General features: G+C 43.3%; 1 protein-coding gene across 3 annotated transcripts in view; it reads right to left on the bottom strand.

Annotated features, from left to right (window-relative positions):
• Positions 1–16,162, bottom strand: part of ccdc102a (coiled-coil domain containing 102A) — a 236,746-nt gene that overhangs the window by 183,788 nt on the left and 36,796 nt on the right. For all 3 annotated transcript variants that reach the window (XM_059992451.1, XM_059992450.1, XM_059992448.1), the window contains one exon: positions 5,654–6,312. In XM_059992451.1, coding sequence (XP_059848434.1) covers positions 5,654–6,238 — 585 coding nt within the window. In that variant the 5' untranslated portion in view covers positions 6,239–6,312. The remainder of the gene's footprint in view (positions 1–5,653; positions 6,313–16,162) is intronic.

Here is a 16,162-nt window from a genome sequence, read left to right on the forward strand (position 1 = left end):
CCTCTGATACATCAAATTTGCCCTCAGGTCCTCAATTTTATTCTCCAGTGCCTGCATACGTGCTAACAAGATGTTGGGTAGAGGTTGTCTCATTTCTCTGTGTTCTAGCCTGGCTCGGAGTACCCCCTTCCTACCTCACTTCCAGCCATGGTGATGAATCTTTGTCCACTTAAAGGTGCTGTATCATCTTGCTTGAGAGTTAAGTCCACTGAGCCCTCTAGGAGATTGTGAAATTTGTAGTTCATTAAGTCGATTTAAAAGTACATTGCTTAAAGGGAATCCCATGCTGTAGATAGCAGTGAGAGTAATTTAGAAGTGTTTATTTAGAAGTATTGTATGTAGTCCACAGAACGTTGCCAAGATCGGAGAGGCGGGACTGCGCAGGCGTGTGAAGGAGGCCTGGGAAGGAGGGAAGATATAAAAAGGAGAGTAAGAGTGAGGTAGTTCTCTTTTGGAAGAAGACAGCGAGGCTTTGAGAGGAAGTGCGGCAGCAGCCATTTTCAAATTGTCCAATTGCTTCTCAGATCAGAGTTCTGAGAGGCGGGACTGCGCAGGCGCGTGAAGGAGGCCTGGGAAGGAGGGAAGATATAAAAAGAACGCAGCCTTAAGAAGCGGGCAGCTTCATTTGCGGGCAGCGGAGTGAGCCGGGAGCAGAGTGTAGGGCTTGGGCTCAGAAGGCTTAGGCGGAAGAGGGCACTGTAGGCTTATCTTTTAGTTCTCCTTGTTATTTTCAGTTATTCGGGAAGTATGAGTGTGAGGGCAGCTTGTTGTTCTCGGTGTCGGATGTGGGAGATCCTGGAGTCTCCGATCCTCCCAGACGTCCACATCTGCGCCAGGTGCGCCAAACTGCAGCTCCTGAGGGACCGAGTTAGGGAACTGGAGCTGCAGCTCGATGACCTTCGCCTGGTCAGGGAGAGTGAGGAGGTGATAGAGAGGAGTTACAGGCAGGTGGTCACTCCGGGGCCACGGGAGGCAGACAGGTGGGTCACGGTCAGGAAGGGAAAGAGGCAGGTACTAGAGAGTACCCCAGTGGCTGTACCCCTTGACAATAAGTACTCATGTTTGAGTACTGTTGGGGGAGACAGCCTACCTGGAGGAAGTGACAGTGGCCGGGCCTCCGGCACAGAGGATGGCCCTGTAGCTCAGAAGGGTAGGGATAAAAGAAAGAGGACCATAGTAATAGGGGACTCGATAGTCAGGGGTTCAGACAGGCAGTTCTGTGAAGGTGATCGGGAGTCCCGGATGGTAGTTTGCCTCCCTGGTGCCAGGGTTCAGGACGTTACTGATCGCGTCCAAGATATCCTGAAGTAGGAGGGTGAGGAGCCAGAGGTCGTGGTACATGTAGGTACCAATGACATAGGTAGGAAAGGGGAAGAGGTCCTGAAACGAGAGTATAGGGAGTTAGGAAGGCAGTTAAGAAGAAGGACCGCAAAGGTAGTAATCTCGGGATTACTGCCTGTGCCACGCGACAGTCAGAGTAGGAATGGAATTAGGTGGAGGATGAATGCGTGGCTGAGGGATTGGAGCGGGGGCAGGGATTCAAGTTTCTGGATCATTGGGACCTCTTCTGGGGCAGGAGTGACCTGTTCAAGAAGGACGGGTTGCACTTGAATCCTGTGGGGACCAATATCCTTGTGGGGAGGTTTGCTAGGGCTACAGGGCAGACTTTAAACTAGTAAGATGGGGGGGGCGGGAATCAATTTGAGGAAACTATGGGAGAGGAGGTTAGTTCATCAGTAGAGCAAATAAGTAGACAGTGTGTGAGGGAGGAAAGGCAGGTGATGGAGAAGGGATGCGCTCAGCCCGAAGATGTAGGGGAGAAGAAAGAAAAGGATAATAAATTTGAATGCATTGTTAGGGATGAAAAGAGAGGAGGAGGTGGAGAGTATCTTAAATGTATTTATTTTAATGCTAGGAGCATTGTAAGAAAGGTGGATGAGCTTAAAGCGTGGATTGATACCTGGAATTATGATGTTGTAGCTATTAGTGAAACATGGTTGCAGGAAGGGTGTGATTGGCAACTAAATATTCCTGGATTTAGTTGCTTCAGGTGTGATAGGAGGAGGCCGGAGGAGGAGGAGGAGGAGGAGGTGTTGCATTGCTTGTCCGAGAAAATCTTATGGCGGTGCTTTGGAAGGATAGATTAGAGAGCTCCTCTAGGGAGGCTATTTGGGTGGAATTGAGGAATGGGAAAGGTGTAGTAACACTGATAGGAGTGTATTATAGGCCACCTAATGGGGAGCATGAGTTGGAAGAGCAAATGTGTAAGGAGATAACAGATATTTGTAGTAAACACAAGGTGGTGATTGTGGGAGATTTTAATTTTCCACACGTAGATTGGGAAGCTCATTCTGTAAAAGGGCTGCATGGTTTAGAGTTTGGGAAATGTGTGCAGGATAGTTTTTTGCAACAATACATAGAAGTACCGACTAGAGCTGGGGCAGTGTTGGATCTCCTGTTAGGGAATGCGATAGGTCAGCTGACAGATGTATGTGTTGGGGAGCACTTCGGGTCCAGTGATCACAACAGCATTAGCTTCAATATAATTATGGAGAAGGACAGGACTGGACCTAGAGTTGAGATTTTTGATTGGAGAAAGGCTAACTTTGAGGAGATGCGAAGGGACCTAGAGAGAGTGGATTGGGTCAAGTTGTTTTATGGGAAGGATGAAATAGAGAAATGGAGGTCATTTAAGGGTGAAATTATGAGGGTACAGAATCTTTATGTTCCTGTTAGGTTGAAAGGAAAGGTTAAAGGTTTGAAAGCACCATGGTTTTCAAGGGATATTAGAAACTTGGTTTGGAAAAAGAGGGATGTCTACAATAGATATAGGCAGCATTGAGTAAAGGAATTGCTCGAGGAATATAAAGAATGTAAAATCTTAAGAAAGAGATTAGAAAAGCTAAAAGAAGATACGAGGTTGGTTTGGCAAATAAGGTGAAAGTAAATCCGAAAGGTTTCTACAGTTATATTAAAAGCAAGAGGATAGTGAGGGATAAAATTGGTCCCTTAGAGAATCAGGGTGGTCAGCTATGTGTGGAGCCGAGGGAGATGGGAGAAATTTTGAATGATTTCTTCTCTTCGGTATTCACTAAGGAGAAGGATATTGAATTGTGTAAGGTGTGGGAAACAAGTAATGGAACCTATGACAGTTAAAGAGGTGGAAGTACTGGCGCTTTTAAGAAATTTAAAAGTGGATAAATCTCCGGGTCCTGACAGGATATTCCCCAGTACCTTGAGGGAAGTTTGTGTAGAGATAGCAGGAGCTCTGACGGAGATCTTTCAGATGTCATTAGAAACGGGGATCGTGCCGGAGGATTGGCGTATTGCTCATGTGGTTCCATTGTTTAAAAAGGGTTCTAGAAGTAAGCCGAGCAATTATAGACCTGTCAGTTTGACATCAGTGGTGGGTAAATTAATGGAAAGTATTCTTAGAGATAGTATTTATAATTATCTGGATAGACAAGATCTGATTAGGAGTAGCCAGCATGGATTTGTGCGTGGAAGGTCATGTTTGACAAACCTTATTGAATTTTTTGAAGAAGTTACGAGGAATGCTGACAAGGGTAAGGCAGTGGATGTAGTCTATATGGACTTCAGCAAGGCCTTTGACAAAGTTCCACATGGAAGGTTAGTTAAGAAGGTTCAGTCGTTAGGTATTAATGCTGGAGTAATAAAATGGAATCAACAGTGGCTAAATGGGAGATGCCAGAGAGTAGTGGTGGATAATTGTTTATCGGGATGGAGGCCGGTGACTAGCGGGGTGCCTCAGGGATCTGTTTTGGGCCCAATGTTGTTTGTAATATACATAAATGATCTGGATGATGGGGTGGTAAATTGGATTAGTAAGTATGCCGATGATACTAAGGTAGGAGGTGTTGTGGATAATGAGTTGGGTTTTCAAAGCTTGCAGGGAGATTTATGCCGGTTAGAAGAATGGGCTGAATGTTGGCAGATGGAGTTTAATGCTGAGAAGTGTGAGGTTCTACATTTTGGCAGGAATAATCCAAATAGAACATACAGGGTAAATGGTAGGGCATTGAGGAATGCAGTGGAACAGAGAGATCTAGGAATAACAGTGCATAGTTCCCTGAAGGTGGAGTCTCATGTAGATAGGGTGGTGAAGAAGGCTTTTGGAACACTGGCCTTTATAAATCAGAGCATTGAGTACAGAAGTTGGGATGTAATGTTAAAATTGTACAAGGCATTGGTAAGGCCAAATTTGGAATATTGTGTACAGTTCTGGTCACCGAATTATAGGAAAGATATCAATAAATTATAGAAAGTGCAGAGACGATTTACTAGGATGTTACCTGGGTTTCAGCACTTAAGTTACAGAGAAAGGTTGAACAAGTTATGTCTCTATTCATTGGAGCGTAGAAGGTTGAGGGGGGATTTGATCGAGGTATTTAAAATTTTGAGAGGGATAGATAGAGTTGACGTGAATAGGCTGTTTCCATTGAGAGTAGGGGAGATTCAAACGAGAGGACATGATTTGAGAGTTAGGGGGCAAAAGTTTAAGGGAAACACGAGGGGGTATTTCTTTACTCAGAGAGTGATAGCTGTGTGGAATGAGCTTCCTGTAGAAGTAGTAGAGGCCAGTTCAGTTGTGTCATTTAAGGTCAAATTGGATAGGTATATGGACAGGAAAGGAGTGGAGGGTTATGGGCTGAGTGCAGGTAGGTGGGACTAGGTAAGATTAAGAGTTCGGCCGAGGGAGGGCCGAGATGGCCTGTTTCCGTGCTGTGATTGTTATATGGTTAAGATAGAGTGGATGTGGATAGGATGTTTCCTGTAGTGGAGTTGTCTCAGACTGGTAAGCACAGTCTTAGAATATAAGGATATCCCTTGAAAACAGAGATGAAGAGGAATTTCATTAGCCAAAAGATTATGAATCAGTGGAATTAATTTACACAGATGTCTGTGAAGACAAACTCATTAGGTATATTTAAAGCAAAAGTTGATAGGCATCAAAGGTTACCTGCAGAAGGCAGAGAACGGGTTTGACAGGGATAATAAATCAGCCATGATTGAATGGTGAAGCAGAGTAGATGGGCATATTCGCCTAATTCTGTCCCTATATCTTATGGTCTTATACAAGTAAATAAAGTGTGATTGAGAAACAAGTCTAGGTTGTCAGATTGCAGTTAATTAATGATTATAATTTCTTTGTTGCACTGTTCTATCAATAACCAGGATAAGTAACTGACATTTAATGTTTGTGAACACCTTCCAAAGACTGTTCCATGAATGCAAGATCCAGCAAGAATACAAACCCCATAGCCACATATGGTTGCTCTGTGCATCAAGGTGTTGAATGGCTGTATGAGGCATCTTAGATGTCATTTGTCAAAGCAAACCAGGATGGATTGGTCACCACTAAACTTGTCCTGCACAAAGCTTGCTGATGTTCACTTCACCATCAGTGGTAAGTTTCTGGTGCATATTTTGACAGTTGGTAATACCGATAATTGGAAATGAACTGAAATGCACAAATTCGTGGTCACTTCCAATACAGGAATTTCAGGTTATCTAGAGAGACAAATGTGAAGTAAGTGGCAGCCTAGATGAAGGCTGATATCAAACCTTCAGACACACAAGTGATAGCACTTACAGCTGCAGGGACCATATTAACATGTTCCAAGAAGCTTACCTTGTTTTTAAAAGTTTTCTCTGTTCCAACATCTCGCACTGGTTCCTGCTCTGCAATATTGGAGATTACGCTCTCCTTTGAAGAAACTAATTTATTATCCACTGTCTCTTCATTGTGCTGACTATTCTTTATGCACACAATCTCCAACCTCAGCTGCTCATTCTCGTTGAACAGCTCCTGCTTTTCACGTTTCACTGCTGTTAATTCTTTGTTGACCGCCTCCAGCTTCTGTCTCAGCAGTCTCACCTCTTCCCTGGACTTATTTCTCTCTGCTCGTACTTTGCTCCACTTTTCACGCCAGTTTGCAGTACAGTCTGACCACCAGCGCATCGTCTTCTCCATCTGAGCTGCCCGGGCTCGAGCCTCTTCCAGCTCTCGCAGCCGCAGCTCCTCTTGGCTCTCCCAGTCATTATCCATGCAGACTGGGAGCTGTGGACTCGGAGTCTGCTTCCCGATCATGGGAGTTCCTGGAGAGCACATCCTCTCAGCCTGCAGTCTAAAGCTTGGCTGACCACGGGTGTTCAGTGGTGGAGATGTGCTCAGCGGTCCAGTTTCCACTATCAAGGACTCACTACTCTGATTCATCTTCAGAAGAGATTTCTGCAGATGTTAAGCAGTCATTACAGTCTGCTAACTTTGAACTCCATCCCTGCAGATACCTAGACAGCAAAGAACAGACACATGACAGGACATTGGAAAAAGAAACAAATCTGCTGCCCACTGCAGGCACACTTTCCAATTACTGGTCCTAATGCAGGTAAATAGGATTAGTGAAGCTAGACAAAATGGCTGGAATTGCAGCCGAAGGGCATGCTTCTGAGCTGTGCAACTCTGACCCGACGGTACAGGGTCTGCCAGGCAATGACAACTGTGAGATTACCGGTGACCGTAAAATAGTGAGCCAATCTAAACAGAGGTGGGAGGGGTGAGGAAGCGAACTGCTGAACATTGCCACCAACATTCCAATGTGGAAATACACTAAGTCAAACTCAAAGTAACACAGTTCAGATAGGCATATAGTGCAAAGGGAATGACCATTAAATGATCAGCTCAAAACCAATACCCATATCACACAAGGTTCAAAAAGCATCCGAATTATAGAAAGGGCTATACTGGATCTGGCATTGGGTAATGAGCCTGGCCAGCTGAACGACCATTCAGTCGGTGAACAGTTAGGATACAGTGACCACCACTAGTTAAATTTTCAGATATTTATAGTTAAGGATAAGAATGGATATTGTGGGAGCATATTAAACTGGAGCAGAGCAAATTATGAAAACATTAGGCAGAAACTAGGGTAATTAATAGGGAACAGTTGTTTAAGGGCAGCACAACATCCGACATGTGGTGGGTGTTTAAATAACAACTGAACAGAGTACAGGGCAAGGATAACACGGTAACAGAATTTCAGATGCTGAAAGGTAATGCATCTAGTCAAGAAGAAAAAGGAAAAGTACGTAAAGCTTAGGAAACTAGAACTAAACAGAGCCTTGAGGATTCTAAAGAAGCCAGAAAAGAACTGAAGAAGGAAATTAAAGTGCTTGGCAAGTAAGAATAAAGAGAATCCTAAGAAATTAAGCTGAATCCCAAGACAATGTTTGCACACATCAGGAGCAAGAGGATAACTAGGGAGAGCAGGGTCCACTTTAAGGATAAAAGGGGGCTCTTTTGCTTGGACATGAAGGATTGAATCATAGAATCTGGCTCCGTGACTCAGAATTGAAGGGGGCAGAAGAGGTAAATTGTATGATAGGGGATTCATTGGTTAGGGGAACAAACAGGAAGTTCTGTAGATGAGAATGAGATTCGTGAATGGTATGTTTCCTCCAGAGTGTCAGGGAGGGACATCTCGGGACAAGTCCACACCATTCTTAAGTGGACGTGATCCACATCGGTATTAATAACATGGGTACGAGAGGTGACAAGGTCTGCTACTGAGGACAGAAGGAGGAAGATCAAGCAGTCTAACATGTGGCTCAGGAGATGGTGCAGGAGGGAATGTTTCAGATTTTTGGATCATTGGACTCTCTTCCAGGAAATGTTGAACCTGCACGGAAGGGACAGTTTGCTCTAATATCGTAACAAGATGATCTGCTCGTCCTATACAATGGTGGGAGGGTTAGGGTTAGGGTTAGGGTTAGGGTTACAATGGTGGGAGGTTATACTAGAGTTGCAGGGGGGTAGAAACCACAGCACTAGTACATAAAGTGGTGAAGCTGTGGAGAAAGATGTTAAGCCTACAAAGGAAGTCAGGAATCGAAAGGTTGATCGTAATGAGCTAATGCTTTCAGCTGTGTATATTTTAAAGCAATGAGTATGTTGGACAAGCACTTGAGCCTAGGGTATGGATCAGCATGTGGAATTAAGGCATTGTAGGCATTAGTAATATTTGGTTGTAGGAGGGGCAGGACTGGCAGCTGAATGTTCTGAATTTCCATTGTTTCAGATGTGATTAAAGGATAAGAGGAGGCATCTCTAGTCAGGGAAAATGTCACAGCAGTGCTCAGTTAGGGCAGACTGGAGAGCTTGTCTAATCAATATCTAATTGTCTATTTGAATGGGGCTTCCATACTGTCAAAGGACTGGAAGGGAAAACATTTGTCAGAAGTATTCAGGAAAGTTTCCTTAATCGGTGCCGAGAAGCCCAACTAAAGAGAGTACGATACGAGATCTCCTATGTGAGAATGAGACTGGGCAGATGACAGATGTGTAGAGGAACATTTTTAATATAGTGATTAGAATATTAGTTTAGTCATTAGTTTCATGGTAATTATGGAAACGGATAGGTCTGTTCTTCAGGCTGAGATTCTAATTTAGAGGCCAATTTTGATGATAAAAGTTATCTAGCAAGTGTGGACTGCAACAGATGCACTTGGTAAGTGGCAAAGGTGTACTTGGTAAGTGGGAAGCCTTCAAAAATACAATTTTGAGAGTATGCATGTTCCTTTCAGAATAAAAGGCAAGGTTAACAGGTTTAAGGACTAGTGGTGTACCTCAGGAGTCAGTATTAGGACCGCTACTTATCACATTGTATGTCAACGTTTGGATATGGAATTGATGGCTTTGTGGTAAAGATTGTGGATGATACAAAGATAGATAGTGCTGGGAAAGCAGTGCAATCACAGCAGGACTTACACAAATTGGGAGAATGGGCAAAAATGTGGAAGATGGAATACTGTGTTGGGAAATGTATAATAATGCATATTGGTAAAAGTAGTTCAAGTGTGGACTATTATCTAGATGAAGAGAAGGTTCAAATATCAGAGGTGCAGAGAGACTTAGGAGTCCACGTGCAAGACTCCTTCATTTACAGGTTGAGTCTGTGGTAAAGAAGGCAAATGCAATGTTGGCATTTATTTTAAGGGGAACAGAATAGAAAAGCAAGGCGATAATGCTGAGCCTTTATAAGACACCAGTCAGCCACACTTGGGTATAGTCAATAGTCTTGGGCCCCATATCTCAGAAAAGATGTATTGTCATTGTAGAGAGTCCAGAGGAGGTTCACGAGGATGATTCCAGGAATGAAGGGGTTAACATATCTGCAGCCTTTAGCAGCCTAGGCCCTGTACTCATTGGAATTTAGAATAAGAGGTGATCTCATTGAAACCTATCAAGTGTTGAAAGGACTGAATAGGTTGGATGTGGAGAGGATGTTTCCTTTGCTGGGGGTATCCTGAACTAGAGGGCACAGCCAGAAAATTGAGGGGCGAACTTTTAGAACAGAAAACCAATTTTTTTTTTAGCCAGAGTAGTGAATCTGTGGAATGCTCTGCCAAAGACTACAGTGGAGGCCAAGTCCATGGGTATATTTAAGGTGGAAGTTGATTGGTTCCTGATCAATCAGGGCATTAAAGGATATGGCAAGAAGCCTGGAGTTGAGTGGGTTCCAGGATTAGCCATGATGGAATGAAGGAGCAGGCTCAATGGGCTGAATGACCAAATTCTGTTCCTACCTCTTATGGACCTGCACTGGGACCATTGCATATTCCTACTATCTATGTACCTATCCAAACTTCTCTAAAACATTGAAATTGAGCTTGCATGGACCACTTGTGCTGGCAGCACATTCCACAATCATGATATTCTGAATGAAAAGTTTCCCTCATGTTCTCCTTAAACTTTTCACCTTTCATTCTTAAGTCATGGTCTCTGGTTGTAGGCCCACCCAATCTCAGTGGAAAAAGCCTGCTTGCATTTACCCTATCTATACACCTCATAATTTTGTATACCTCTATCAAATCTCCTCTCAATCTTCTATGTTCTAAAAATAGTCCTAATCTATTCAATCTTTCCTTATTATTCAGGTCCTCCAGACCCAGCAACATCCTTGTAAATTTTCTCTGCAATCTTTCAACCTTCTTTATATCTTTCCTGTAGGTAAGTGACCAAAACTGCACACAATACTCCTAATTAGGCTTAAACAATGTCTGATACAATTTCAACATAACATCCCATCTTCTGTATTCCATACGTTGATTATGAAGGCCAATGTGCTAAAAGCTGTTTTTACAACCCTATCTACCTGTGATGCCATTTTCAATGAATTATGTACCTGTATTCCCAGATCCCTTTGTTCTAGCACACTCCTCAGTGCCCTACTGTTCACTGTGCAAGACCTATCCTGGTTGGTCCTACTGAAATGCAAATCCTTGCACTTGTCTGCATTAAAGTTCATCTGCCATTAAGCAGCCCGGTTTTCCAGCCATTTCTCCACTATCTGAAGAATTACTCCATGAATTCCAATGTGGTTTCTGGCCTTCTAAAGGTCATGATCTTCACAGCATGGCAACTACAGGAAAATGCCATGAACAAAGGCAACCCTTGTACCTAGCTTTCATAGACTGGACAAAGACATTTTGTACAGTATATTCACAAACAAGAGAAAGCTTGCAGGTGCTGTAAATCCAAGCAACACCACAAAATGCTGGAGGAACTCAGCAGGCCATGCAGCATCTATGCAAAAGAGTACAGAAACTGTCAAGATAGGGGTCAAACAGGGCTGCATCATTCCTTCTGCTCTATATGCTGTCTTTATTACTGCCACCCTTCAACTCATTAGCCAAGACCTACCACAGGGAATCCAAATTGTGTATAGAATGGACAACAGGCTTTTCAACCTCAACTGGCTCAAAGCCAGAAACAAGGTCACCACCACCAATATCACAGAGCTTCAGTATGCAGATGACAATGCCATCACAGCACACTTGGAGGAAGACCTCTAATGTATCCTGAATGCCACTGACAAGGCATATATAGCCCTGGGTCTTGTTGGGAATATCAAAAAAGTCACACGTCCTGTATCAGCCACACAGCCTCTTATCTAATCCTCCATAAAATTTGACAATATCACCCTTGAAAGTGTAGACCACTTTCCCTACCTCGGTAGCATTCTCTCCTCAAAGGCAGACTGACTCAGAGATCAACCGCCACCTAGTGAAGGTTATGCAAAATTAACTAAAAGAGTCTCTGAAGACCACAACCTACAGAGTCAAACAAAACTTTTGGTTCATAGAGCAATCATCCTTCCTACATTATTCTATGGAGCTGAAGAACAGACCATCTACAGAACATAGCTGAAAGTCCTTGAAAAATACCACCAAAGAACCTTATGAAAGATTTTGAGGATCAGCTGGAAGGACCAACACACACCAGTGTACTGAAAGCAGTGTACCGATAGTGAAAGCATTTCAACCATGGTAAAGCAACACCAACTCCGATGGAAAGGTCATGTCATTCAGATGCCTAATTCACATCTCCTCAAACAGATCCTTGTTGAAGGAAGGTCAGTGAGCTCCTCCTGGTGAGCAAAGGAAACACTTCAAAGATAACATCAAAATCATCCTGAAGAAATCCAAAATTGCATCTCAAAACATGAAAGACATTGCAATCAATAGATGCACCTGGAGGAAATCTGTTCAAGAGGGAGCTGTGCTACATGGTGGTGACCTCCGCTGTGCCATTCAGAGCAAGTGGCAGCTATTAAAGGAGAGGATGAACAACCAAAACCCAACCACTGAGTACTGCACCAGAATATGTGAATTCTGGATTAGCCTTTACAGCCATAAGAACAACAGACAACCCTTAGAACATCTTACTTGACTCATGATTGCACTAAGAGGAACAGGAAGAGTGGGTGCAGGTTAAGAACAGGAAGGGGTCAATAACTCTACTGGGTGTTTTTTATAGGCCACCCAATAGTAACAGGGATATCGAGGAGCAGATAGGGAAACAGATTCTGGAGAGGTGTAATAATAACAGAGCTGTCGTGATAGGTGATTTTAATTTCCCAAATATCAATTGGCATCTCCCTAGAGCAAGGGGTTTAGATTGGGTGGAGTTTGTTAGGTGTGTTCAGATAGGTTTCTTGACACACTATGTAGATAAGCCTACAAGAGCAGAAGCTGTACTTAATCTGGTATTGGGAAATGAACCTGGTCAGGTGTCAGATCTCTCAGTTGGAGAGCATTTTGGAGACAGTGATCAGAATTCTATCTCCTTTACAATAGCATTGGACAGTGATAGGAACAGACAAGTTAGAAAAGCGTTTAATTAGAGTAAGGGGAATTATGAGGTGATCAGGCAGGTAATTGGAAGCTTAAATAGAAAAGAGATGTTCTCAGGGAAAAGTACGGAAGAAATGTGGCAAATGCTCAGGGGATATTTGTATGGAGTTCGGCATAGGCACATTCCTATGAGACAGGGAAGTTATGGTAGAGTACAGGAACCATGGTGTACAAAGGCTGTAATAAATCTAGTCAAGAAGAAAAGCTTACAAAGGGTTCAGAGAGCTAGGTAATGTTAGAGATCTAGAAGATTATAAGGCTAACAGGAAGGTGCTTAAAAAAGAAATTAGGAGAGCCAGAACGAGCCATGAGAAGACCTTGCAGGCAGGATTAAGGAAAACCCCAAGGCATTCTACAAGTATGTGAATAGCAAGAGGATAAGACATGAAAGTATAGGACCTATCAAGTGTGACAGTGGAAAAATGTGTATGGAACCAGAGGAAATAGCAGAGATACTTAATACTTTACTTCAGCATTCACTATGGAAAAGGATCTTGGTGATTGTAGTGCTGACTTGCAGCAGACTGAAAATCTTGAGCATGTAGATATTAAGGAAGAGGATGTGCTGGAGCTTTTGGAAAGCATCTAGTTGGATAAGTCGCCAGGACTGGATGAGATGTACCCCAGGCTACTGTGAGAGGCGAGGGAAGAGATTGCTGAGCCTCTGGCGATGATCTTTGAATCATCAATGGGGATAGGAGAGGTTCCAGAGGATTGGAGGGTTGCGGATGTTGTTCCTTTATTCAAGAAAGGGAGTAGAGATAGCCCAGGAAATTATAGACCAGTGAGTCTTACTTCAGTGGTTGGTAAGTTGATAGAGAAAATCCTGAGAGGCAGGATTTATGAACATTTGGAGAGGTATAATATGATTAGAAATAGTCAGTATGGCTTTGTCAAGGGCAGGTCGTGCCTTACGAGCCTGATTGAATTTTTTGAGGATGTAACTAAACACATTGATGAAGGAAGAGCAGTAGATGTAGTGTAAATGTATTTCAGCAAGGCATTTGATAAGGTACCCCATGCAAGGCTTATTGAGAAAGTAAAGAGGCATGGGATGCAAGGAGACAGTGCTTTGTGAATCCAGACCTGGCTTGCCCATAAAAGGCAAAGAGTGGTTGTAGAACCATAGAACCATAGAATATTACAGCACAGAAACAGGCCTTTTGGCCTTTCTTGGCTGTGCCGAAACATTTTTCTGCTTGTCCCACTGACCTGCACCTGGGCCATATCCCTCCAAACCCCTCTCACCCATATACTTGTCCAAGTTTTTCTTAAATGCCAAAAGTGAGCCCGCATTCACCACTTCATCTGACAGCTCATTCCACACTCCCACCACTCTCTGCGTGAAGAAGCCCCCCCAATATTCCCTTTAAACTTTTCCCCCTTCACTCTTAACCCATGACCTCTGGTTTTTTTCTCCCCTGGCCTCAGTGGAAAAAGCCTGCTTGCATTCACTCTATCTATACCGATCATAATTTTATACACCTCTATCAAATCACCCCTCATTCTCCTACGCTCCAGGGAATAAAGTCCTAACCTATTCAACCTTTTTCTGTAACTCAGTTTCTCAAGTCCCAGCAACAGCCTTGTAAGCCTTCTCTGCACTTTTTCAAACTTATTAATATCCTTCCTGTAATTAGGTGACCAAAACTGCACACAATAGATGGGTCAAATTCTGCATGGAGGTCAGTGACCAGTGGTGTGCCTCAGGGATCTGTTCTGGGACCCTTACTCTTCATGATTTTTATAAATGATCTGGATGAGGAAGTAGAAGGATGGGTTAGAAAGTTTGCTGATGACACAAAGGTTGGAGGTGTTGTGGATAGTGTGGAGGGCCGTCAGAGGTTACAGCAGAACATTGATAGGATGTAAAACTGGGCTAAGAGGTGGCAGATGGAATTCAACCCAGATAAGTGTGAAAGTGGTTCATTTTGGTTGGTCTAATATGATGGCAGAATATAGCCTTAATGGTAAGACTCTTGGCAGTGTGGAGGATCAGAGGGATGTTGGGGTCCGAGTCCATAGGACATTCAAACCAGCTGCGCAGGTTGACTTTGTTGTTAAGAAGGCATATGGTATATTGGCCTTCATCAATCATGGAATTGAATTTAGGAGCCAAGAGGTAATGATGCAGCTATATAGGACCTTGGTCAGACCCCACTTGGAGTACTGTGCTCAGCTCTGGTCACCTCACTACAGGACGGACGTGGAAGCCATAGGAAGGGTGCAGAAGAGATTTACAAGGATGTTGCCTGGATTGGGGAGCATGCCTTATGGAAATAGGTTGAGTGAACTCGACCTTTTCTCCTTGGAGCGACGGAGGATGAGAGGTGACCTGACAGAGGTGTATAAGATGATAATTGGCACTGATCATGTGGATAGTCAGAGGCTTTTTCCCAGGGTTAAAATGATTGCCACAAGAGGACATAGGTTTAAGGTGCTGGGGAGTAGGTACAGGAAAGATGTCAGGGGTAGGTTTTTTACTCAGAGAGTGGTGAGTGCATGGAATGGGCTGCCAGCAACGGTGGTGGAGGCAGATACGATAGGGTATTTTAAGAGACTTTTGGATAGGTACATGGAGCTTAAAAAAATAAAGGGCTATAGGTAAGCCTAGTAATTTCTAAGGTTGGGACATGTTCAGCACAACTTTGAGGGCAGAAGTGTCTGTGCTGTGCTGTAGGTTTTCTATGTTTGGGAGCTGATACATTTTGGATTGGCATTTGGATGGTTATTTGTTGTTTCCAATTGGAGGGCCATTTTTCCCAACATGTAGAGTCAGCCCTCCTTATCTGCGAGTTTCACATGGCAAATTCAACACACCGCGTATCGAGAAAACCCAGAAGTGCTCTTCCAGCGCTCATTGTTCGAGCATGTACAGATTTTTTTTCTTGTCATTATTCCCTAAACAATGCAGTACAGCAACTATTTACATAGTATTTACATTGTATTAGGTATTATAAGTAATGTGGAGATGATTTAAAGTATACAGGAGGATGTGCGTAGGTTATCGTGGATTGGAAAAAAATCAGAAGTTCTCTTAACAAGTCAGTCCAGTATTATTTAGCGTCAGTCAAACGTTTGTCTTAGAAAACACTTAAGACACTTAAGAAACGTATGTGGCGACCCACTTCCCAGTACACTCGAACTGGCTCACAAAGTGGCGTGCGCCGTCATAGAGGCTACACGTATATATTTCAATAATTAAACCACTGCGTTGCTTAGTAATAATTGTAGCTTTCATCAGGGTAGGGCCTTTCTTACTTTATCCTTTAAAATTGTTCCGATCGTTGACCGACTGTAGCCTAACGCTTTTCCAATGACTGATGGTGTTTCACCTCCTTCCGATCACTTTATTATTTCCACTTTATTTTCAATCGTGATCATGATTATTTTTGTTAACAGAAACACTGCAGATTCAGAGCTCCACCAGGTCCCAAAGACCACCACTCTGAGACAGGTTAAATAAGGTCAGGGGTTCCGCTGGGTCCCAAAGCCACCACACTTGAAACAGGTTAAATAATGGACTTGAGCACCTGCGTTTTTTGGTATCCACAAGGGGTCCCGGAACCAATCCCTCGCGGATAAGGAGGGCCGTCTGTATACTCAATCTCCTGATTTATGAAGGCCAATATGCCATAAGTTTTTTTCACCACCCTGTCAACCTGCGACTGCACATTCAGGGAAAGCAAACAGTAGAGCTGAGTGTACATCTTTCAGCCCATGATGTGCCAACCTTTTAAACTACTCCAAGATCAATCTAACGCTTTGTAATGTTGAATTAGATTTGTGGGTCCAGCAAGTGCAACAGGAAACGCATCAACTTCAAATAGGTATGTTAAACATTTATTTGCAAATAGTAAAATTTTGACCAAACATTTACGTTCTCCAATTTACAGACAATACAAAGCTGAATATTAAACATACTGTACATAGAGACATAAAAAAA

The sequence above is a fragment of the Hypanus sabinus genome, chromosome 17 (assembly GCF_030144855.1).
Source record: "Hypanus sabinus isolate sHypSab1 chromosome 17, sHypSab1.hap1, whole genome shotgun sequence".
In the NCBI taxonomy this organism is placed as follows: Eukaryota; Metazoa; Chordata; class Chondrichthyes; order Myliobatiformes; family Dasyatidae; genus Hypanus; species Hypanus sabinus.